Source organism: Pleurodeles waltl, chromosome 9, assembly GCF_031143425.1.
Source record: "Pleurodeles waltl isolate 20211129_DDA chromosome 9, aPleWal1.hap1.20221129, whole genome shotgun sequence".
NCBI lineage: Eukaryota > Metazoa > Chordata > Amphibia > Caudata > Salamandridae > Pleurodeles > Pleurodeles waltl.
The window spans coordinates 984,107,195-984,133,863 of record NC_090448.1 but is presented as its reverse complement, the minus strand read 5'-3'; the positions used below and the strand labels follow the sequence as shown (position 1 = coordinate 984,133,863).

The window sequence follows — 26,669 nt, the reverse complement described above, 5'->3', positions numbered from 1 at the left end:
CTTGCTTGTTAGCTCAAGCCTGACTTGCGAGACTTGAATTCTGTAATGAGCTTGGAAACTGCCCATTACTTACCATTTGTTTGTAGAGTTGTCAGTCTTCTTCACTGCCTTTGAATTGGGTAGTGCTTTCCATGCATCACTTCCTTTTCTCTCAGTGGTGCATGGACCAAGCACAGATTAAATAAACATAATCAGTGTCCGTCCACTGGCCACCCGGGCTGGCTCTGTGATTTAGGTAATCGTTCCTAAGAAAAAAAGCATTATGACACAGTCCATGCTGGCTGTGTCATAGTGCATTTTTGATCTTCCTCGCCCACCCCGTCCTGATTATTCTCCCCCACCCTCCTGTCCCTGTTGCTTTTCCGCCAATGCCTCCCTCTCATCTTTCTTTCCCACTCCCAGAAGTAAAAAAAATAACAAAATAAAACTGCTATAAAAAGTGAGCAGCACCGGTCGCGTCATAGCACTTCTTGGGTATTGCTTGCCCAATGTCACTTGCTTTTCTCTCAGTGGCGCATGGGCCAAGCATAGATCAAATACATTTAATATTGTCCGTCCGTTGGCCACTTGCTGCTCGTGCTGTGATTCAGGTACTATTTCTTGGAAAAAAAAGCAATATGACGTGGTCAATGCAGGGTGCGTCATAGCGCTTTTTTAAACTTCCCCCACCCTTCTCCCCTGCCCTGCTCGCCGTCCCTGTTTCTTTTTCTCCTCACATCCTTCCTCCCATCCATGCTTCTCTTCCCTCTCCCAGAAGTAAGAAAAAAAATGCTATGAAGCGTCCAGGGCTGGCCCCTTCATAGCACTTTCTTTTAACAGTCCCATCACTTACCCATGTTCCTCCATTAACCAGCCCCACATGCCCCCCTGTTACCCACCCTACCCAGTTGACAAGGTCAACAGCTCGCCCATAGGTGAGACCTATTGGCTTTGCCAATACTTGGTAAAAAAACATTGGGCCCGGGGGATGGGGTCCCCAGGGACTAAGAAGGCTCGATTAGTATTTCTACTATGTTTAGCCCCAGACTGTGGGTTCGCTGGGGCCCAAGAAGGGTCAGGGATGGGAGCTAGACGGCTGCCTCCCCTTTCTCCAGGGCCAAGAAGGTTCAGGGAGGAGGTTGTGCAGCCCCTCCCCTTTTTTATTTTATTTGGCCATGGGGGATGGGGTCCCAGGGCTTGTTGAGGCTTAGGGAGGGGATATGCCTGCCATTGCTTAATTTGTAATTAAGTATGTGCCGGTGCCCAAAGCTCTCCTCTGAAACACGTGAATGCCGCAATTAAATGTGTGAGCACGGAATACGGAGGCAGCGAAAACCATGAAGCCTTCTCGGACCTCTTTATTCCATTTACAGCCCCTTCAGCTCACTCTTGCAACTTTCTTCTTTCTCCCATTGTGTCGCTTTTTCATTATTCTCTTCCTCCGTCTCTCCCATATGTGTCCCGCACAGGAAACCACCAGCTCAAATTAAGAACTGCCAGTTTTACCCCTCTTAGATTTTGGCCCTGGAGGATAGAGTTCTCAGGGCCCAAGAAGGCTCGGAGAGGGGGGCCGCACAGGCCCCCTCCCCTTTTGATATTGGCTTTGGCCCCGGGGATCTGGCCCCTCGAGCCTAATAAGGCTCCAAGGGGAGCCACACAGCCCCCTCCCCCTTTTCATTATATTTGTCCCCAGATGGTGGGTTTCCCTGGGCCTAAGAAGGCTCAGGGAGGGTGGCTGTGTGGCCACTTCCTCTTTGCTATTGTACTTGGCCCCAGGGGATGAGGTCCTCGGGCCTGTTAAGGCTCGTGGTGGGGTTCCAAGGGCCTTTCTAGGCTTGGGGATGGGGAACAGATGCTCCCCTCCTCTTTTTATTGGAACTCTCCCTGGGAAATGGAGTCCCTTGGGATAATTAGGGTTCAGGGAGGGTGGCTGTAGCCCCCTCCCCTTAATATACATGGGGATTGGGTCCCCGGGGCCTGAAGCCAACCCTGTGTGGAGTGGGGTTGGCAGTCTGCTGGGGGTTTGACCACAGGGCCTGGTGGCAGGCTAAGCCTTGTGTCCAACTCCAAGCTGCGGATGGCGTTGATATTGGAGTTGGTATTGGCTACTCCAACGTCGCTGTTGAAGTTGAAATATAGGTCTTGAATAGAGGCCCAGAGACATCTGGAAGAGGAGCAGTATTTGTTTGGAGAAAGAGACCCTGATCTGGAGGAGGGGGAAATTGTTTCTTTGGAATCAGAGTTTGAAGAGCTGCAGGTAACAAGTCTATTAGATACCTCTCCAGAGTGAGAACTGATGTCACCAAAAGGCATTCTTCCCCCTGAGGTGATTTTATACCATTCAGCGATTAGGAAGGCAGCTGATATGGTGGAATTGCCTCTTCCTTCAAGTGAACTCAAGTCTAATTTGCTGACTGAAGTGTTGCATTCTTCTACTCCTTTATCATAGCCTTTATCACATTTCAGTGAGGCACTGACTGAGCCTGTTTTGGAGATATGGCAGAAACCTGTGTCATCTTCTTCAGTATCTAGGCCAGCTGCAAGGAGATATAAGCCTGCTCCAGAAATCCTCTGTTTTTATCATCTCATCCTTCCCCTGAGAGTTTGGTGGTACAGGCTTCCTTTTCTTCAAAGTTAACTCCTGGGTCTTTTCTGACAATTCCTGGGGAAAGAGAATCGAAGAAAATGGAACAGTCTGCAAAGAAAGTGTTTTCCTCTGGTGCTTTGGCGTTAAAGTCAACCAACGCAACTTGTTTGTTGGAATGATACATTCATTCTCTGATGGAGTCGACAAAAACAGTTGTCCTAAAGTTGCCTCAGGATGTTCAGGGGCACTTTGCAGGGCTGTTGGGTGACTGTCAGGCCACTGCTCGACAGGTTATTCAGTCAGGCCTGGATATGGCTGATTTAGGGGCAAGAGCAATGGGGACGTTGCTCGCTACAAGGAGGCATGCATGGCTTAGAGGGTCTGGTTTCTCACTGGATGTGCAGGCTACCCTGATGGATTTGCCGTTTGATGAGCCAGGACTGTTTGGCGCCAAAGCTGATTCTGCCTTGGAGAAATTCAAGGATAGTAAGGCAATAGCAAGACCTTTGAGCCTTCAATCGCAGCCCAGAGATTACAGGCAGATTTGGAGGCTCCGGGAGTTGTCCAGAACTTCTCCTTTTGTGTAAGGCAGCAACAACAGCCATCCAATCCCCTCTACAGAAGTTATAGAGGGCATGGCAAGGGTAGATGACGAGGAACTGCCCATCAGTCATCCTCTTCCTCCTCCTTCTCTTCTTCCCCCGCCAACATCAAGGGAAAGCAGACCCAGTTTCCCCATCTTAGAGCATGCTTTGCCAGTTAGAGGACAGGTGTTCCATTTTCTACCATAGTGGAGATCTATAACATCGGATCAGTGGGTTTTGAATATAATAGGAAATTTTGCACTGGAGAAGGACTGGATGATCTCAATCCATTTGCAGGGTGCGCACATTCAAATTCCCATTCTGCAATCGCACAGGAAGTATTTCCCCTTCATGGTGCGGTCTCAGCAGTACCAGTTTGTGGTCGGAAGGTGATAGCAGTGGTCGCAGCCCATCTCAGAAGAAGGGTTGTACCAGTATTCCCTTACCTGGATGATTGGCTGATCAAAGCCAGTGCTCCTGAGTTGATGTTACAGCCCTCTTAGTGCACCCTGTTCAGAGGGGCAGAACTGGACACCACAGTGAAGCGAGCTTACCCTCTGTGGATTCAGGATATTCAGGCTATGATTCCGATATTTCAGAATGAAGCTATGGTTCCAGTCCTGAAGGTCTTATGCCTACTAGGTGTGATAGCCTCCTACGTTCTGTTGGTCACCTATACATGGTGTCACATGAAGGTTCTCATATCGCACCTATGAGGCAGTGGTTTTAACACAATGGGACGCTCAAGAAGGTGGTCAGGATCCCCAGAGACAATGCGGCGGATCTTCGATGGTGGGGTGTGTCCAGCAATTTGTCTCAGGGAAAGCCATTTTGCTCTCCACATCCGGTAGCCACAGTCATAATGGATGCTTCCACTCTAGGGTGGGGAGCTCTTCTGGGGGGATCTGGAGATCAAAGGACTTTGGTCTCCAGAAGAAATATTGTTTCCAGTAGCGGCTCACGGGCCGCTGAAGGGGTGGGTCGGGAAGGAGGCGCAGGGGTGGAGGGGGGACACCTAAAACAAAATTACATTAAAAAAAACAACACTTAGCTTTTTCGGCGGGGTCCTGTGCTGCTCCGCCCTTCTTCCCCTCTGTCTGCACAGGCACAGGCCCCCAGCCTGCCCTGCGGCCAGTCCTGACACTGCCAAAGCACAGTTGCCGGGCTGGAGACAGCCTACAGCGCATGTGTGTTTGGCCGGTTCGAGACAGCCAACCAATCACACATGCGCTCTGAGGGGGGGTGCTGTGCACTCCCCCTCAGTGCACATCACCCCATGGCCCCGTCCCTTTTAAAGAAAACAATAATAACTATAGTTTATTATCGTTTTCTTTAAAAGGATTAGCAACTGCCACTGCTGGCGGGGGACGACGCTCCTCTGCCCATACGAAAGAGCTGACACTGATTGTTTCATATAAATCTACTGGAATTGTGGCTGATACCTCCTGCTCTCAAGGCCTTCCTCCCTTCCATTTGTGATCAGTGGTGGAGGTCTTAACAGAAAATATTATCACAATGTGGTACATAAACAAACAGGGAGGAATAGGATTGTATCAACTCTGCAGAGAAGCTCTATGACTCTTTTCCTGGGTTCCGGACCATCAGATTTGCATCATGGCAAATCACTTGGCCGGAGTTCTGAACGTGCGTGTGGACAGTCACGAATGGTGTCTCCATCCGGAATTAGTTCTTCACATTTTTCGGTTATGGGGGACCCATCAGATAGACCTTTTTGCTACTCGAGAGAACACTGCTTGCCATTCTCCAGGTTCCAGCATCTGATGCAGGGAGCATTGGGGGGTGCGTTTCAGTTGGACTGAGGGTCCCAGATGTTTTACATGTTTACCCCTTAACCTTGATTCCTCGAGTTCTGAGGAAGATTTGTCAAGACCGAGCCCAAGTCATAGTAATAACCCCAAACTGGCCACGAAGGGGGTGGTACATAGACCTTCATCTCTCACTGCGCCCTCTGCTCCATCTCCCTCACAGGGCCGACCTCCTGTCACAGTCACAGGTTCTACACCCACATCTCCAGAGCCTGCACATACGTGCCTGGAGATTGAACAGGACAAACTGAGATGTCTGCCCTCTGGCTTTCCTTTGTTTACCCAATCAACCTTCCCTGTAAAAGTCCCCTGTGTGGTTGAGATTTCTTAAGGAACTTACTAACAAATATCCTCCCACTTCATTTATTATGCCTCCGTGGGATCTTAATTTGATACTAACCTACCTTATGGGTTCACAGTTTGAACCCTTATATTGTTGTCCTTTTAAAACTACTTACATTCAAGACCATTTTTCTGGTGGCCGTAATGTCAGCGACATATTATTGTGTTACAGGCGTTATGTGTGAAGCCCTCCTTAACAACTTTCCATGCAGATAAGTTGGTATTGAGAACCAATGCAGCTTTCCTACCAAAGGTGATTACTCCTTTCCACTTGGGACAGTCTATCACCCTTCCTACTTTCCATCCTCCTCCACATCCTTCTAAGGAGGAGGAATGACTTCATTGGCTGGACCCTAAAAGGGCTACTAGCATTTATGTGGACAGGACACATCTCCGGCTGGACGTTCAGCTATTTGTTGGCTACGTGGGCAAGATGAAAGGAAAAGCTGTGCATAAATGGACATTTTCCAGATGGATCATCCTGTGCATAAAGACCTGCTATTTCACGGCTAAAAAAAGAACCACAGGAAGGTATTAGAGCTCATTCCACTAGAGCTAAGTCGTCTACTTCTGCTTTAGCTAGGGTGTCCCTGTTGTTGGCATCTGTAAAGCAGCAACTTGGGCCTCCCTCCACACTTTTGCGTAACACTATTGCTTAGGCTCCGAAGTGATGAGGGATGGTCACCTTGCTTGTTTTGTTTTGCAAGATGTTTTGGTATAGACAGACAAGCATCCACCTCGGAGTGCAGGACTGCTTGTGGATTCTGTTCAACATGTGAGGGGGTGAGGAATCCACAGATAGTTGTATCCATCAGTAGAATAAGTTACTTACCTTTGGTAATGCTTTTTCTGGTGGATACAGTATCTCCCTGTGGATTCCTCACTGACCCACCTGCCTCCCTGCCTGCAAATACCAAAAAAGCATGTTTGTATATTTTATATGTACATATTTAACTTTATATATATATATATATATATATACATACATACATACATATAAAGTTAAATATGTACATATAAAATATACAAACACGCTTCTTCTTGGTATATGCAGATAGGAATATATGTGTGTGTGTATTCATTTAAAGTTTCCAACAAGCTATTTAATTTTTGATGTTGGTTTCACCTGTTCACCTCAAAGGCACGAAAAAAATGGGTGGAAACTGACGTCAGTACACCAACAAGGGTTTCCTATTGCTGCAAGATGTCACACAGAGTCACGTGTGGAACCATGGACATTGTGACGTCTTTGGCAACGTAGGATAGCTGTAAAGAAATGTTTCTGTGAAATTCTGGCACAGTGGGATATTCAAAAGGTAAGGAATCCACAGGCAGATACTGTCTCCACCAGAAAAAGAGTTACCAAACGTAAGTAACTTGTTCGTTAGGGTAACCCCCCCCCCTCCCCCCTCCCCCCCCCAACACCCATATGCATAAATCCCACCTCTCTCTGTCCACATCTACCACAAATAGAAACCCCTACCAGCTATATTTTAGCAAGAATTTGTGGTGTAAAATAGGCTTTATGCAGGTAATCCATTAGGTCAGTTCAAACCTAGCTTTAGTGGAGACCTTTTTCACCTCTTTGGAGACTTTCATCCATTCTCCTTTGGTCAGTTTTACCAGGACAGCCGGCAGCCCAGGGCTTTCTGTCTCTAGCCGCTTCTCCCTTCTAACCACTTTCTTTCACCTGTCGGATTGTGGTCATTGTGGACCTTTTGAATTATTGTTTCCCCACATCTTGACTACCTGCCATACACTGTAGTGATAGTCACCCATAGTGGCGCTCCCCTGCAACAACCCCACAGAGTACCCTGTCATAGAATAGCCTGCAACAAATTGGTTTCCCTGTTGGGTTCATCACAGAACTAACTCTCATCATGTTGTACCTGGGTCACATCATAATATAGGAACATTAAGAACATATCAAGGAGGCGCAAATTCCCCCTTCCCTGCTCCACTCCCAATGCAACTTCATACAAAATACAACATAATTGGCTTACATTAGATTTATTAACATTTCTTGTCAATGGTAGTCTATGGGGTCGCTGAACCTCATGCTTCAGTGTCCATTTTCCTTTATCTGGCAGAAGCTTATGTCTCATTTTAGCTACATAGCTTTTGCGATCCAAACCATATTCTCCTTCTGGAATTCCCCAGATCCTTAAATTCAGTTGTATTTGCCTTCCTGCGTTTTGCCTTTTTTAACATTGAGGCTTACCATCTCTTTTACCTATTTATTGGTGATTACATTTCAAGAAGGGTATGTTCCTCCCTAGTGCCCTGTCTTTACTTTATCATATTCGTTCTCTGGACAATTTTGCTCATGCATTCAGTGACATAGCTATCATTGGTGTAGCAGGTGCAGTTGCATAGAGGCTTACATCTATTACCCAAACAACTAGCGGTGTAACCAGTTTTCATCCTTACATTAGGGGCTGTGACACTTGATAGCCTACTGCATGCAGCAATTTAATTAATTTATTGACGCATTGTCTCAACTGATTTCCAGGCTTACCTTTTTAAGGCAGATTTCTTCAGCACTTGCGTGTGTCGAAACTCAGCCTGACACCCAGCTAATAAAGAGAACACATCAGTAAATGTAAGTTGCTGCCCCAGAGGTGAACTACTTGAGGGCATAGAGTGCTAACTGGGGAAATAGTTCCCACCATCATTAGTAACTAATGGTAGGCTGGTTTATTTCTTATTTTGCATAAATTCTTCTCTTTCTGTAATCTCGGGGGGGAGATCCTTTTTTCACTCCCATCGATTGCTTTGGGAGATGATGCCATTCTTTCTTAGAAGTGAAGAACACAAGTCAGATAGGGATGGAGAACTACTAATGTTGTAAACAAGAACACATTTCAAGCCGTCAACAAGTTTCAAGCTTTATTTGACCATCAACCTTTCACGACAGTTATTACGGTATCCCAGCTTAATGTTGATTCCACAATATAGTGCTATTAGAGTATCATGGATAAAATAGTTAGGGCCAAACTATCATGAATGTAAGTTCATATAGCTAAGAATGTGTTTACTTTACTTAAATTCACATATATGCAGTTTGACAATATATGTCTTGAAGGTATGTTGAAGTGGAGTTAAGAATAGTAAATCTGTACTTATCTTGATATTTAGGCAGCACAGTGTTTTTGTGTCAATAATTAAAAATACAGTGAGTTATTACTCGTTAACTTCTGGCTGATGATGGTCAAAGATTTGATTTGATCCCTTTACTAGAATCTCAAATTGCTTTCCTCGTTATTTTGAGCGTTTCATGTGCCAGGAGAAGTTGCAAAAAGGAACATTCAAAAGACTACAAAAGACCAGGACCCCACACCCTCCTGGAGCCACCGCGGTCTTGCATTACCCCGAACAACACATCGAGATCACAGAACCTTAGTGACCGCTTTGCTCTGTGTCTGTGTTACCAGTAACACTTTCTTTAAAGTAGTAATGTTTGCATATCCTTTCACACTTCTAGAGAGAAACTCAGGGAGCGCAGTTCACACCATATTTTATTCTGTTAACAATTCTGTGATTGGTAGGTATTTATGTATGCATGTGTGTGTGTGTATATATATAATATAATAATAATTTTATATATATATATATATATATATATATATATATATATATATATAAATATATATAAATATATATATATATATATATATATATATATATATATATATATATATATATATATCAATATTTCAGTTTGAATAGTGTTCTCCTTGTGATATGTATCAGTTGATCGCCTTGGAACCTCAGTGGCACTAGCTGTGACACGTGTGCATACACGAAGGACACGTACTAGGGACAGCACAGACTGAACCACCATAAGCTCAGCAAGAACATCCTAAGCCCCTGATTTGTAGTATCCACAGAATACAGCAGAAAACTCTGACCCTTTTCCCACGTAGGTGAAAAGCCACTGAAAAAGTGTCAGTTGTTGCTGAACTGCAGAGGTGGTTGCCGGAGAAGAGCTACATAAATTTTTGCAATCCTGATGATCCTCGCCAGAATGTTCATTACCAGTTTGATGCAGATCCTTGGGTCAAGCTATGAGTATAAGAACAGATACCTTGATAAGCTCAATGGTGTAGTAAATCAAAGCACAAACTGACAACACTCCTAAAATACGTCTGCCCCATCTAGACTCTATTTACTCCTGCTCTGGGGTCAGTGTGCACTTCCTCCATAAATTCTCAATTTTGATTAATGAATCACTTTCAGTAGATCAAGGTTTGGAAGAAGGCACAGCACAAAAGGCTGTTTTTCATTTCTTGAGAGGCTTTTTCATACTGGTGATTAAATCAAATCTTCCAAGACCTGAGGGATGCTCCGAAAAGGAACTGTAATGGGAGGCAAGTTATCACTAGGTTCCCACCTTACCCAGGAGGTTGCTTATACCATGGGATACTTGGGGCTGTGGCCTACTCGCATATTACCTCATTCTTCACCTTAACGGGTCACATATTTACTCTTCCACCGTGGAAAGGTGGTACATCTCAGCCTCCATTATTAACCAGGGTGTCTAAGCCTCTCCTCCAGATGCAATGTTTGTTCATCCCAAGAGTGGCTAAAATAGTTGCTTCAGGTTGGTCCATCTTTCATTTTCATATAAACATCAGTATTCACAAGCAGGTACCTTTAAGAACATTTTATTAATCATCATTTTCGACACCAACACATATACCTTTAAAATAATCTATCGTAAACTGGTTGCAGACAGTCTATTCATTACACAGTTACTCCATATTCCATCTGATGTATTGAGCTGCACAGTAGTTTGCCTCATTTTATGTGGTTATTAAAATATAAATCATAGAGCTTTCCCTTCTTCTCATATCAACCTTTAAAATACAGGTTTTAAACCACTTGCTCCAAAAATCATTGTAAAAAATCAAAAAATGTAATAGGTGCTACCTCACAAATCTAGAGGTACATTTCTGACTGTATCTATAATTCCCCCCCTCGATTACAGGGTTAATGTACACATGCACATTAAGGCCTGAATTTAAGAAAAGTGGTGCTGCATCTAATGCAGCACCACTTTTCTTGCATCCCTTAGCGCCCCCCCGCCACTATGTGTGCGCCGTATTTAATATACCTCGCATCATGGCCCAGGGTAGGGGCAATAGCGTCAAAATGTTTGATGCTATTGATGTCCTGTGCAGGATTAGCATCAAAATTTTGGAGCTAATACTGCAGAGTACATAGGGGCCTACTGAAAACAATGGCATGCCCCCTTTTAACGCCTGCTCTGTGCAGGCTCTAAAATAGCCACTGAAAATGGAGCAGTAAAATGCCTTACATTCCACTGCACCATTTTTGCAGTCCCCCTAATGGGGGAACACCCGCTTGCATACATTATGCCTGGCACAGGCATAATGTGGCGCAAGGGGTTACAAAGTGGCGCAATGAATGCATTGCACCGCCTCGTTGGGTCACATTAGCATCATAAAAAATAACCCTAATGTGGCGCAAGGAGGCGCTAGGCCCTCTTAAATCTGGGCCTAAATTTGTCATCGGTTTTCTAGCTGATTATTCAGATATATTTTTGTTTCTCCCCGGGTGAAGCACGTGTTGACGGTGGCAGATCTACGGGTATTTTTTCCAAATCCACTTTATTGTAACCATTCATCAATTTCCTTCAGCTTATCTCTCTGATTTGGCAAGAAATGACGGTCCCTACCAATTATTTTCTGTCATCTGTAGTCAAACCATGTGTATAAATCCCTTCAACCCGACCCTCTAATTTCAATTTTCCAGAACGGGTTTGGAACATCTTAATTATTGTTAGTTATAGTAATAGTCCTGTGGCAAACAAAAATATAGACCTTATTGGAATCACACGGAAAAAACTAATATATACTTTCACACGTCTTAACTAATACTTTAAAACATGTTCTTACTAATTCTACTTTCCAAGGCATTTCGTAGCCCCATTCTTCACTACCATGTAGAGACAGAAAATATTTTGGCACAGCTTCATGCAGTCATCAAGAATTTGTCTGTTTATAATAGACATTTTTTAACTCTCCAGTAGTAAGTAGGGCTTGTTTCGTAAATGCAGAAATACGCCGGAACCAGATCCCCTTTTTAGGTCAAAGCCTACAAGACAGCGCAGCTGTCTGATTTGCTAATAACTTCTTGTGGCCATTCTGGAAGCTTTTCTGGGAATGCATTTCACCCATTGCTTACTGTTGACTTTGTGATCTGTAACTCACAATTGGTTGCTTTCTATTTTCTGCCTTTTTGTTTTGGGCTGTCCAACTGAGTTTATTTCTCCTGTGGAGGATAGCTTGTTTATTGTATTCTTCTGAGTACTCACTTTTTGTAAACAGGCCTTTAAATATTGTTAATTTAACAGATTTTATTGACGGTTTTATAAATGACACACTACAGTTCTGACGTGGATGTTGGTCCTTATAGTGCATCACATGTAGTAATCAGTTCCAATATCCTGAAAAACAAGCAAACAATCCCAAGTTAACCACATCTCTCCCTCCTTTCTCCCCCCTTCCATTCCGTTTGAGTCGTTCCCACATCATATATAGATGAACTTTCTGCTGGCTGGCTGCTGGGTCTCTAGTAGGATAATTGCGAAGGACGGCTAGATGTGTTGAGGGGGGGATCAGGCCCAGGCCATATGCTGGAAGGAGCACCAGCAGGCAGCATCAGAGAAGCACCAGACTAGGAGCACCTTGATTTTTCAGTGTAATTCGGGCATAGGGGCTGGTGATGACCCCTGGGATCGCATCCTTCTGGCTTCCCGGAGAAGTACCTCACCTTTGTATCTGGCCTATCGTTCGAGTGGAGCACATTCGCTGTGTATTCAAAAACAGAGGTCAAATGTCAGGCTCTGTCTTTCAGGGAGCTTGGTGTTTACTTTTCTTTCTCTGACTTCAAAGTGAGAGAATTTATGTGACAATCCTGCTGGGTACCCATGTGAGAGGAGAGGCTGTAGGATGTAATTATTTCTAGCACACACCAAAAATGAACTGTTCTGATATTTTATAATATATCAGAATTAGGTAACTACAAATGAAGCAAATTTTTTGTAATTATGAAGTATGGTGGAAATAAATATTTGATTACAGTCAAAACACATCAATACACTAGGTGATGACATTTCCACACATTATCGTTTGTGTGCACTACAAATGTATGTCTGTGCAAATAAAATGGTCATTTCAAATAAAAATGTGTTATCTGTAATGGCAGTGCGCTACCACACCATGCACACTCCACCACATCACTTTACACCCTTCCACTCAGTCACACTCTACTCTATGCCCTTTCACTCTACACCACTCCATTCTGTGACACTCCACTTATCGACATGCCACACCACTCTTCTACTCCACTCCACACCACTTACCTCACTCCAATCTACTGACTCCATTCTACCCCACTCTTCTACTCCACTCCAGTCTACCCAACTCACTAAATCAATCCCAATCTACCCCACTCTACTCTTACCCAATCTACAACACTCCAATCCACCTAAATCTACTCTACTCAATTCCAATCTATCCCAATCTAACCCACTCTACTCCAATCTAACCCACTCCAATCTGTTCCACTCAATTCCAATTTACCCCCAATCCAATCTACCCCACTCCATTCCAATTTACCACACTCCACTCTATCCCACTCCACTCCAAAATATCCTGCTCCAATCTAATCTTCTGCACTCCACTTCAATCTAAATTCTATTCCACTCCATTCCAATCTACCCCACTTCATTCCAATTTACCCCACTCCAATCTGCTACAGTCTACCCCACTTCCCCATATCTACCCCCTCCAACCCTCCCAATTCCACTCCAGTCTACCCTACTCCACTCTACTGCAGTCTACCACACTAAGCTGTACCCCAATGTACCCCACTCCAATCCAGTCTACAGCAATCCACTCATATGTACCCTACTCCTCTCCAGTCTAACCTACTCTACCTCAGTCTACCCTACTCCAATCTACCCCCAATCGACTCCACTCCAATCTACTCCACTCTACCCCTTTCTACCCCAACCTGCCCCATTCAATCTACCCCACTCCTCCACTCCTATACTACCCCACTCTAATCTACCCTACTCCAATCTACCTAAATGCAACCTAACCCATTACAGTTTACCTTAGTCCAATCTACCCCACTTCGGTCTAGCCCACCCCATTCTAATCTACTCCACTCCGCCACACCCGATTCCACCATTCTTCACTCCAAACTACCCCACCATAATCCACTGAAATCTACCCTATTCCAATCTACCCCACCATAATCTACTAAAATGCATATGCAAGACCTATTGTCTCTGCCAAAGCCTGCTCAATGTAGCAACTGCAAGATAAATATAAGAAGTGACTGATTCATTAGCACTGTAATCCAACCCCATGATATTTAGCCATCCATCTGCCAAAACGCACAATTTTGGTTTAATGTGAATTAAGATGCAGATTGAGTATTTTAGGTGTTATTCGCATTCCTTTGAAGTCCTTTGGGCGTCTTTTAAATTTAAATAACGCAATAAGAGACATTTTGCATTCAGAATCAGTAGATAGCAAGCCATTACTACCACACTCTCAAAATCAGATGTTTGGGATAAAAAACATTAAAACACTCAAGTCCTGCTTTTCTGCTTGACAGACTTAGATTTCTTCTGTAGTTGTGATCGGTTGACCACATCGTGTGGAGACTGTGGAATCAGTGTTAATGGACCCCTTCTGGTTAAGCACCCTAAGATTTACTTCCAGAAACATACAAAGTTGGGAAAAAAGCTGGGCCAATTCGTACATATGGATAACCAATTCTCATTGTCTTCTACTTATTGTTCAATGTTAGAAGTACCATACAGCAATCCTGAATTTAACATGGTTGTCCTATAAGATATTTATCCTTATAGCCCAGTGAAGCACAAAGAAATGGTTTATTGAAAAAAATAGAGTTGAGGAGAGGAGTATTTCACAGTCACTTAGTAGCCATACCAGCCAGCTCCAATACCAATCGACAAGTTAATAATTCACTGTTTCAGCTTTACAATTAGTTTATTATTGATGCAAGGGGAGCAGAAATATTGTGCATGAAAGCAAGGCCAGCATATGGCATAAAGATAAAATATGTATAGTAATATAAATGAGAACAAATTGCAGAAAAGTTGTATGAAAGAGATGCATTGTGATGAGGAAACAGCAAATTGCTAAGCCACAGATACAATTACAAATGATATTCAACCACAATACAGTAGTGGAATTAATAATTCTTCTTTTCATAACATATTGTATTCATTTTCGGGGCAGGTTTAAACTCATTGAGTGAGGAACATTCAGCAGCCCTAGCGGGCAGGGAGTTCCATTGAAAGGGAGCTAGGAGTTAGGGGTCAGAATTAAGATGTTGCTAAGGAGGATTTAGGAGTCACTAAGAGGTTTAGACTGGCAGATCCTTGGAGGGGGGCCTTTTACATCAAAATGTCAGCCAGGTAGCCAGGAAAGATCCATTTAACTTTTTTAAATACACGCATAAATGATTTTAGAGTGCCTCTTTGTTTGACAACTATCTGGCTTAGTGTCTGAAGGAAATAATGGGTGTATGTTTAGGGAAGGTGAATAAGGTTTGAGCAGTGAGGAGGATTAGTAAGGTAGGCCAATGAACAGACTTTTACTGTAGTCCAGTTTGGAGAATACCCAGGCATTGATTAATTTGTTGGCAGTGTACAATGTATGGAAGAAATGACTGCATTTTTCTTTCTTAACCACCTGATACTGAGTTGCTGATGCAGAGGCGGTGATAAATTGTCCATATGCATCAATGGCCTGATACTAACTCTGTGGTTTCTAGTTGAGGAGAAGAAAGTCAAAGTGTCACAGGGTAGATGGAGGTGACAGGAGGAAATGGTCTCTGTGTGGCAGGATTTAGAAGGATTTCATTTTTTGAAAAGGGTAGCATTATAGATCGTAGAGCAACACACTTCAATACAATGTAGTCTTTGTTTATTGCTGTAAGGTAGTATTGCATGCAAAAGTCTCTTCTTATGCTCCTTTTTCTCCTCTTAAACCAGGAGCAGCAGATCCAGGCCAAGAAAACCACATGGAGGCAAAAGCATGAAACGTTCATCAGGAATATCCGCCAGGCCAGGGAGGTACAACAGGTCATCGCCAAGGGGGGGAAGCTGTCAGACCTGCCCCCGCCGCCTCCTGATGAAAATCCAGACTATGTTGCCTGCCCACACTGCAGCCGCCGCTTTGCTCCAAATGTAGCCGAGAGACACATTCCCAAGTGTGAGACTATTAAGAGCAAACCACGACCACCTCCACAGCGGAGGCGATAAGACCCCTTCTCTAGCAAGCTCGTGCTCTAGTCTCCCAAACATTAGGTAAAACAAAGACCTCATGGGCCGAACTGCCTGTGCCATTGATACCTTCTGTTTAGATCTGGTGTGAAGGGAGATAGTATCAAACAAGTGCTTTTACCTTCTGCATTCAAATGCTCATAATATTGTAAGATGGCAGTCTTTTGAGGTGGTGAAAAGGGAGCAAATTGACAGGACTGGAACTGGGATTGTCCTAGGTGCCTAAGTCTTGAAGCCTATGACCACATATAATCACATACCATTTTTCATGTAAATAATTAATTTCTGCAATGTAGAATCAAAGGCTTGGATAACAGAAAACATCCATAAGATAGATGTCAAATCCACGACATTTCAATCTCACCGTTTGTCTGCACCTTTAATTCTTTGTGGTTTTTGCATCTGAAAAAGACTGTGCCTTAGTGTTAAAGTGTTTTCCTATTGTCAGTCACCTTCCATCCCTAGAGTTATTTATGACACTTTGTGTCCTGTCTGCCCTCCTGTATGACAAGCTCAAAGTTGCAATAAATATGGATTGACTATAAACATTCCAACTTGATGTACCACCTTGGATAACCTGCGCTCCTAGATCCAGCTATATACTCCCCAGGCTTCCCATCTAGTTTTTAAGCACTGTCTCCTGACCTGAAATGTCTACAAGCATCTCCTAGGAATCAAGTGAACACTCAAAATCAAACCCGAGGCATCCATCACTGCTGCATTTATCAGAGAGGAGAACCTCCCAAGCTGAAAAGACAATTATACTGTGGTTAATCCAGTGTGTGTGTGTGTGTACGTATGTATATATATTTTTTCTACTTAATATGGTCTTCTTGATATCTTTGTGCCTTTGCTGATGAGGCCTGTCTTGTACCTATGAGGTCACCTGTCTTATGTTCATTTCCAATTAGCCATGTAGCTCTCTGACAGGGAACGTTAGGAACAGTCTGTTATGTGGGAGACACATAACCACAGCACACCTCCCCAGTTTCACAATTAAACGTTTTATTTGTGGTGGTGTAAGAACATTGCTCTAAGAAAGAGATCCTATTTGAGCCCTTCTGATATGAAGTTCTGAAGGTTTAATCAGGATGAGTTATGGGGAAGGTTTGGGGCAATGTCATGATGTTGGGGGAGACAAAAGCTGTGACTGACTCCTGAGAAGTACTGTATTTGCACTGGATCGTGTGTTGTTTTCTGCCATGCACACTGAGGGCCTCAATTAGGAAAGTTTATGACGCCTTGGCGTAATTTTTTTACATAAAAGCGGCGCAAATTTACAAAATATAATTGTATTTTGTAAATTTGTGCCACTTTTACTTCCGAAAATGATGCTAAGGCGGCGCAAATTTTTCTAAATCAGGCCCGTAATGTTTTAATGCTTCCTGATCAAGTATCTATGTAAATCTCAAAAGCTGAAATGATAAATTTAGTTTTTATATAAACATTCCGCGTGGTAGACTTTTGCTTAGTCAAAGGCTGTAAGACGTCCTTTACTTTAGGTTGAGTGTTTGAATGAATGTTATCTACCATGTAATTTTGCCAAGATCCATAACAATACTTTAGGATTTTCGAACAGCATAGCACACAGTGCTAATCAAATCACATGCAGATGCACGCATCTTACTACCATGAATTGAGAGACATTAGAGAATCCATTTTGACAGAGGGTTGGCATCTATTTCTGGAATTACGAATCATTTGATGGAGGGCAATTAAATAGAAAAAGGTTCTTGGATAGTAGACCCGACATCCACATCCTAAGATGTTAGAAAAGTAGAAAAAGAGGTTGGTGGAATGGTAAAACTAATCTCAGCCCCTGGTAATTACTCTGGGTCTTATTCCAGTCCATTGTTTTTTTGCTTACCCTACCTCCTCAGACAGGGTTCAACCTCATGAAAATCATTCTTGGCCATGCTTCAGTAGGAGCAGTGAACCCTTATCTCCTTAGAATGGGACCACAATCAACCCCATAAACAATTTTCAAATTTGTTGGCCAATATCAATGAGGTGCAGCTTGAATACCGAACCATATCAAGCATGAGACCAACTTCTAGCAAAAGCACAGTACTTAAGGTTTGTCACTAATAAAAACAAGATAGCAATAGGTGGAGTTAATCTCTGGCACAGCAAATTACCCTGTGCTGCATTCCAGTATATTATTTCTTTCATCAGTGTGCCATTTTGGACAGGAGCCAGCTTTATCCAAATCAGTCTTGGCGGGCACACAGCAGAAATAACTTAAGGACCTGCAGAAGCATGACACCTAGAGTGAATGATAGCCATGGGGGAGGAGGCTGTCATACAAGGCTAATAGCTGATTTAATATGCTGGTTGTATAGGAGTAGTGGCTGAGGACCAAGACTATGCTGAAGGAGGGAAATAAGCAGCTGGGCAGGTCTTCGCCCAGAAAGACCTCACGGCTTGCCTGTCCGAGATGAAAATGGATATTGGAAAATCCCTAACAGATAATCTGGCAAAGATAGGATCTGCAATAAGCATGAGCATTGCAGGAATCAAAATGGACTTGTCTGCACCTGAGGCTATGAACAACAGTCAGTTGGGGATAACAGCAGGATCCAATCAGCTCATCACTACATCTGTGTCACCTAGAGCCATAAACTAAGGGCCAGATTTATTAACATTTGACTCAGTGCAACACATTTTTAAATGCCATGTTTAGTATGTTTAATGCCATGGCCCCTGCTGGTGCACCGGCTGTTCCCACGGGTCCTTTGGCATTTACGTTGGGCTCCCCAGCTCCTTACAAGGTTGCCGTTTATGCCCTTTTATCCAGCTGAGGGTGCCATTTCAGGACCGGTGACGTCACCTCAAAGACTTGCGGCGCTGATGACATCACCTTATTAGTCAGCGTCGATGACGGAGCCTCAGGTGACCACGGCACCGATGGGATACGCTCCGACACCGGATGGCTCCGGAGTAGACCGTAGTCAGCCTTCGTCTCATGGCCCACGTCTTTCAGTTCTGAAGCCTGTCATCAACGTCGGCTAATTCTATGTCGACGCCAAGGTGAGAGGCCAGGCTGGGGTCGCGCAGAAAAGCTTTAAGGCTTTTGGAGGAGCAGGAGTACCAAAGACAGCTGCTGGAGCAAGGAGAGATTGTGGAGCCCTTGGGGGAATATCAAGGACTTGACTCAGCCAGTGGGCTAGACACTTCCCCGGAATGGGAAATTTTTTCTCCAGGGGAGTTTACGAAAGAAGCGACCTCGGTCTATACTGTGGTCAGGAAGGCGGCACATTTTTTGGAACTTCTGTTGCCTGCTGCGGTGGTCAAAACTAGTATTCTAACAGGTCCTGCATTATTCTTCGGCTTCAGCAGAACCATTGCTCCCATTTAATGAAGCTATTACGGAGTCTATCTTGGAGAGTCTAGTTGTTCAAGCCTCATGTTCCACATGGGTCTGCACCAGGCTCATTCCCTGTGATTCCGTCGGACAGGGAGTCCAAGAGGATGGAGCAGTCGGCGAAGAAGACTTTTTCTTCCTGTAGTATGGCCCGCAAAGCAGCAAACGCTACCTGTGTATTAGGTAGATATGTGCACGCTCTGATGGACACAACTAAGGCTATGGTGCCAGACCTGCCGCAGGAGATGCAAGGACAATTTGGTGAACTTCTGTCAGATGCTCAGGCAGCGGCTAAACAGATTATCCAGTCTGGTCTGGATTCTACAGATTCGGTGGCCAGGGCGATGGGTACCTCTATCGCTACCAGGAGGCATGCGTGGTTGAGGTCCTCTGGCTTTTCTTCGGATGTCAAGACTACTCTCTTGGATTTGCCTTTTGATGGGGAAAAGCTTTTTGGTGCTAAAGCTGACTCTGCCTTAGAGCGCTTTAAGGACAGTAGGGCCACAGCAAAGTCTTTGGGTCTGCATGCTTCCACTACTACCCCTTTCAGGTCCTTTCACAGGTTCAGGGGGTTTGGGCGTGGAGCCGTTTACCGTGGGAGACCTCAATCCACAGTCCAACAGGCTGCCAGCCTCCCATATAGGTCCTTTAGAGGGCGGTGGATGGTTCGGACAAGAGGGGCCACCCAGCAGCACCCTGCATCATCCTCTTCCTCTGGAGGACAACAACAAGGGAAAAAGCCCTAGTTTTCTGCCCATTTTCAGCCAGAATTCTCCGGTAGGGGGAAGATTACGTCTTTTTCTCCGTGAGTGGGGATTAATCACATCAGACTCCTGGGTTCTAAACATTGTGAGGAAAGGAAATGCTCTTCCGTTTCAGGAGTTTCCCCCTCCCATCCCTCGTTTTGTTCTGAACCCCATCTCCTGTTGTTGCTACAGGAGGTTCAAATCCTGTTATCAAAAGGTGCAGTGGAGTTGGTTCCAGAGCAGCAAAGGGGTCAGGGTTGTTATTAGAGATATTTTCCTGATTCCCAAGAAGAATGGTCGATTTGAGACCAATCTTGGACCTGAGGATTTTGAATTGGTTCCTCAAACAGGGGAAATTCAAGATGCTGACTCTAGTGCAGGTACTTCTGGCGTTGAACAAAGAGGATTGGATGGTGTCTGTCGACTTGCAGAATGCTTACTTTCATATCCCTATTCTCAAGTCACACAGGAAGTATCTTCGGTTTGTGGTGGGATCGCAACACTACCAGTTTGCGGTCCTTCCGTTTGGTCTTACTTCAGCACCTCGAGACTTCCTGAATGTGATGGCAGTGGTTGCACAAGTCTCAAAAGGAAGGGAATATCGGTATTCCCTTGCCTGGATGATTGGTTCATCAAAGCCAAGTCTCTGGAGCTTGTGCTGCATCACTTGCAAATGACAACTCAGTTGTTGTTCAGTCTGGGTTTTTCGATAAACGTGCCCAAGTCTCACCTAGAGCCCTTGCAGCGCCTCCTGTTCATAGGGGCAGTACTGAATACAACATTGAATCAAGCCTATCCTCCACCTCAGCGGATTCAGGACATCCAGACATTGATTCTAATGTTTCAAAATGGAGCAGCTGTTCCAGTCATCAAGGTCCTACGCCTGCTCGGTCTGTTCGCTTCTTGCATTCTGTTGGTCACTCATGCACGTTGGCACATGAGGGCTCTCCAATGGTGCCTCCGCAGGCAGTGGTTTCAACACAAAGGGGATCTCAAGGAATCGATCTCCAAAGACGCTGCAGCGGATCTACGATGGTGGGCTGTGGACGGCAACCCTTCTCAAGGAAGGTCATTTTCACTGCCTCCTCCGGTGGCCATGGTCATAACGGATGCTTCCTCTCTAGGGTGGGGAGCTCATCTGGGGGACCTGGAGATCAAAGGTCGTTGGTCTCCAGTGGAACAGGCTTTTCATATCAATCTGTTAGAATTGCAGGCGAAACGTCTGGCTCTCAAGGCCTTCCTCCCGTCCCTTCGCGGTCAGTCAGTTCAAGTCTTGACGGACAACACTACAGCGATGTGGTATATAAATAAGCAGGGAGGAGTCGGGTTGTACCTTCTCTGCAGAGAGGCTCTGCAGCTCTGGTCCTGGGTTCAGGACCATTGGATTTGCTTGGTAGTGAATCATCTGGCTCGAGTACTCAAAGTACGTTCAGACACTCTCAGTCGACATTTCTCGGCCGATCACGAGTGGCGTCTCCATCCGGATCTGGTCCGTCACATCTCTCAGATGTAGGGTTCTCTGCGGATAGATCAGTTTGCCACTCGGGAGAACGCGCACTGCCCTTCATTCAGCAGTCTCCGATATCCAGTGCAAGAAGCTTTGGGGGACGCGTTTCAGATCTCTTTGTGCAACCAGTTGCTTTACGTGTTTCCCCCCCATACCCTTGATTCCTCGTGTTCTGAGGAAGATTCGCCAAGATCGGGCTCATGTCATTTTAATAGCTCCAGATTGGCTGAGAAGGATGTGGTTCACGGACCTTCTCCAACTCTCACTGTGCCCTCCACTCCGTCTCCCTCTCAGGGCATATCTCCTCTAGCAGTCACAGGGCAGGTTCTACTCCCCCACCTCCAGAGCCTGCACCTACATGCCTAGAGATTGAACGGAGCAATCTGAGTGCTTTCTCTCTCCCACCAGAAGTAGTGGATGTTATTTTATCAGCCAGGCGACACTCCACTAAGTCTGTTTATGCTGGCAGGTGGGCAAAATTTGTGGCTTGGTGTGGAGAGAAACAAATTGATCCTTTGAGGGCTCATCTGTCTGATGTTCTGTTGTTTGCATTAGATTTAGCACAAAAGGGTTGTGCAGTTGCTGCTGTTAAAGGCTACTGGCAGCACTGTCAGCCTTCCTTTGCCTTCCGGATCAACCCTCCTTGTTTAAATCACCTATTGGTATTAGGTTCTTAAAGGGTTTAACTATTACATTTCCTCCCACTCCCTTCCTTATGCCTCAGTGGGATTTGAATCTGCTTTTAACTTTTTCAATGGGTTCACCATTTGACCCATGCATTCTTGTCTGTTAAGATTTTTAGTTCTTAAGACGGTTTTCCTGATAGCTATTACATCGGCTAGGCGTGTCGTTGGGCTTCAGGCTCTTAGTGTTAAACCTCCCTTTACTTTATTCTTTCCTGATAAAGTGGTGCTAAGAACCAGGGTGGCTTTCCTACTTAAAGTTGTCACTCCTTTCCATATGGGGCAGACCATTACCCTTCCATCTTTCTACCGTTCTCCTCACCCCTCAAAGGAGTAAGAGAGGCTCCATCGTTTGGACCCCAGAAGGGCTCTCCGTTTTTATATTGAGAGGACAAAGGACTTTCGTTTGGAAGACCAGCTATTTGTGGGATATGTAGGAAAGAGGAAGGGCAGAGCAGTCCATAAAAGAACTATATCCAGGTGGGTCATCCTTTGTATCAATGTTTGTTACTCGTTGGCAAAGAAGGTTCCCACTGAGGGTATTAGAGCCCATTCAACCAGGGCTAAGTCTACCCATTCGGCCCTGGCTAGAGGGGTTCCGGTGGTGGATATTTGCAAGGCAGCAACTTGGGCATCCCTCCACACCTTCGCAAAGCATTATTGCTTGGACTCGGAGGTTAGGAGGGACGGCCATTTTGCACGTTCTGTATTGTAGGATTTCTTGGTGTAACCAGTCAGGCACCCACCTCCGAGTGCGGTACTGCTTTGGGACTCTATTCATAAGGTGAGGAATCCACAGGTAGTTGTATCCATCAGAAGAACAAGTTACTTACCTTCGGTAACGCTTTTTCTGGTGGATACATTAGCTACCTGTGGAGTCCCACCCTCTTCCCCGTTGCCTGTCTGGTCATACCAAGGCTTGTGTTTTACAAGTGTATATATGTTTTGGTAATTATATGTATATATAAACAATGGTTATAATTGTATTACATCATTATGGTTTTATGTGTGTATTTGCTTGAACTATTGTGAAGTCGGTTTTCACCTGTTCGCCTCAGAGGCACGTAAAAAATGGGTGAAACTGACGTCAGCACGGTGGTGAGGACCTCTTATTGGCACAGTGATGTCAGAGGGAGTCACGTGGAGCTGTGCGATTGTGACGTCCTCGTCGACATGGAGAGCTGGGAAGAAGATTTTCCGTCGGATGCTGGCGCATTGGGAGAATTCATAAGGTGAGGAATCCACAGGTAGCTATTGTATCCACTAGAAAAAGCGTTACCGAAGGTAAGTAACTTGTTCATATGGCACATTCCTGCTCCCTCTTTGCACTGGTGCACTTGTAGCTGTCAAGCGCCTACGCAGGCACCCGTGCCCCATGGTGCAAGAATGCCTGCGTTACAGCCAGGCTAGTTTGTGTGCAGGAAGGTGCACCTTCCTGCACAAAAACAATCCTCTGAGGTGTTTTCCTCTTTAGGAGGGTGCTGAGGTACACTACCCTTTTCCCCCACTGATGCGAAGGGGTCTCCTGATAAGGGTGAGTGCACACTGGCTCATCATATGTATATATGTGCATCGTCACATGTTCTTTTGTTTTTTTTCTTCTAGGGACCACAAACAACTGAGTTTCACATTCAATTACAGGTGAGTTAAGACTGACGCCTTACACACGTTTTTAATACATTATGCATGCGATGTCTTACACTAGTGAGATGTTTTGACACTAACAGGAATTATATTTGAGAATCATTGTCCTGAAGAAAGCCCAGGATCTTGAAGGCCTTTGAAGGCTGAAACATGTTGGCACAGTAGTTGAGGGTCATAGGAGCATAAAACCTAGAGTACCCCACATTTTCTGTTGTTTTTAATTATACCTACTGACACAGATAATAAAGGGACACCTTTGTGATCAGTAAAGTATTTTTAATCGTTAGACCGCCGGTAGGATCTGTATAAGTGCTCCTGCAAGTTGGTTGAGCCCACCGTGGCTTTTAGGGGCTGCAGTGAACCCAATGATGAAACATGGAACTACTGGTGGGTGAAGGTCAATAACAGAACAGAAATCTTTCCTAGTAAGAAATAACCAAGAAAACCAAGTGTCAAGACTGTTGACTGCTTGATTTACTTTTGGGTCTAAGAATACTCTGCAGTGATCATGGTTAAAATTGGGAGTGTGTATCCTCCGATTACCCCTGGGCTTGTTCACCTAGATAATCCTTCCTACCCCCTGGGGTGATGTGACTGAGATTTTGATGTCTCAAAGCCGCTTCACCTTTTTGTTGGATCTAGCGAAAAGGAATCCCAGCTCTCTTTATGTTCTTAGATGCAAAGAAAGAATTTGACTGGGTGAGCAGGGAATGCCTGGGAACAGTATTGCTGAGAGTGGGACTGGGCACAAAAATGAAGTGACAATCACTCACTCTGACATATTTCAGCTCCAGAGAGGAATGAGTCAGCAGTACTCCTTATCTCCAATTTTTATTTAACTATAGAGCCACTGGTTGCTTACATATGCACAACCCCAACAGCAAAAGGTGTCCCATTTGGGGACATGGAACACAAAAATCAGCCTTTTTACTGATGATATACTCATCTCACTCATGAAACCTGAATACTCATTACCACTGATCCTAGACTCTCAAAGGAAATTTGGGCCAGATGTACGACCATTTTATTTTGCATTTGTTTGCGAGTTGCAAAACAAAATTTACAACAGTGTCAACCACTCTGTTTGCGATTCGCAAATGGCTCACAAGGGACTTGCCTCATCAATATTCATGAAGCTGGTTGCAAATTGCGACCCTTTTGTGAATGGCAATCACAGGGATGGTAGCCTGCTGGAGTCAGCAGACCATCATGTCTGTGATTGCTTTGTCAATAATGCAATTTTTTTTTAAAATGCAGCTCGTTTTCCTCAAAGGGAAACGGGCAACATTTAAAAAACAAAAATGAAAAGTTACCTTTTCCTTTTTTTCCAGAGTAGGCAGTGGTCTGAGTGACCACTGCCTGCCCTGAAAAAATGTCGGCACCCACATTCACAAAGGGAAAGTGGCCACTTTGGGTCCCTTTCCCGTTTGCGAATGGGTTACCACCAATTTGAAATTGGTGGTAACTGTGATTGTTTTGCGACCGCATTCATGGTCACAAAACAATCATACTTGGGCCTGCGAGTCGCAATTAGGAAGGGACACACTTGGAACACTCCTTCCTAATTGCGATCTGCAATCCCTATGCGAGTCGGTAACAGGATACTGACTCGCAAAATAGGGATGGTACATCCAACAAGGACATTTTGCTGTTGCAAAAGGTGATTTTTGCAATTTGCAACCGCAAAATCGCATCGTACATCTGGCCCTTAGAGAGTCTATTCATCTTCGAAATAAAAATAGGTTTGAAATCCTAAAAGGCATATATACAAGCCCATTGTGCCTCCTTGTGCTGCCCTAGTGTAAAGAAATGGCTCCCTGTTGAAGTTACCCCCCACTTTTTGCCTGATACTGATGCTGACTTGACTGAGAAGTGTGCTGGGACCCTGCTAACCAGGCCCCAGCACCAGTGTTCTTTCACCTAAAATGTACCATTGTTTCCACAATTGGCACAACCCTGGCACCTAGGTAAGTCCCTTGTAACTGGTACCCCTGGTACCAAGGGCCCTGATGCCAGGGAAGGTCTCTAAGGGCTGCAGCATGTCTTATGCCACCCTAGGGACCCCTCACTCAGCACAGACACACTGCTTGCCAGCTTGTGTGTGCTGATGGGGAGAAAATAACTAAGTCGACATGGCACTCCCCTCAGGGTGCCATGCCAACCTCCCACTGCCTATGGCATAGGTAAGCCACCCCTCTAGTAGGCCTTACAGCCCTAAGGCAGGGTGCACTATACCACAGGTGAGGGCATATGTGCATGAGCACTATGCCCCTACAGTGTCTAAGCAAAACCTTAGACATTGTAAGTGCAGGGTAGCCATAAGAGTATATGGGCTGGGAGTCTGTCAAAAACGAACTCCACAGCTCCATAATGGCTACACTGAATACTGGGAAGTTTAGTATCAAACTTCTCAGAATAATAAACCCACACTGATGCCAGTGTTGGATTTATTAAAAAATGCACACAGAGGGCATCTTAGAGATACCCCCTGTATTTTACCCAATTGTTCAGTGCAGGACTGACTGGTCTGTGCCAGCCTGCTGCTGAGAGACGAGTGTCTGACCTCATGCGGTGAGAGCCTTTGTGCTCTCTGAGGACAGAAACAAAGCCTGCTCTGGGTGGAGGTGCTTCACACCTCCCCCCTGCAGGAACTGTAACACCTAGCAGTGAGCTTCAAAGGCTCAAGCTTCGTGTTACAATGCCCCAGGGCACTCCAGCTAGTGGAGATGCCCGCCTCCTGGACCCAGCCCCCACTTTTGGCGGCAAGTCCAGGAGAGATAATGAGAAAAACAAGGAGGAGTCACTGGCCAGTCAGGACAGCCCCTAAGGTGTCCTGAGCTGAGGTGACTCTAACTTTTAGAAATCCTCCATCTTGCAGATGGAGGATTCCCCCAATAGGATTAGGGATGTGACCCCCTCCCCTCGGGAGGAGGCACAAAGAGGGTGTACCCACCCTCAGGGCTAGTAGCCATTGGCTACTAACCCCCCAGACCTAAACACGCCCTTAAATTTAGTATTTAAGGGCTCTCCCTGAACCTAGAAATTAGATTCCT

At 44.9% G+C, this 26,669-nt stretch overlaps 1 protein-coding gene across 1 annotated transcript in view; it reads left to right on the top strand.

The window, feature by feature from the left end:
* ZC2HC1C (zinc finger C2HC-type containing 1C) overlaps nucleotides 1-17,146 on the top strand; it is a 51,422-nt gene extending 34,276 nt beyond the window's left edge. The window contains exon 3 of the mRNA XM_069208466.1: nucleotides 15,382-17,146. Coding sequence (XP_069064567.1) covers nucleotides 15,382-15,651 — 270 coding nt within the window. The 3' untranslated portion in view covers nucleotides 15,652-17,146. The remainder of the gene's footprint in view (nucleotides 1-15,381) is intronic.
* The last annotated feature ends 9,523 nt before the right edge of the window (nucleotides 17,147-26,669 follow it).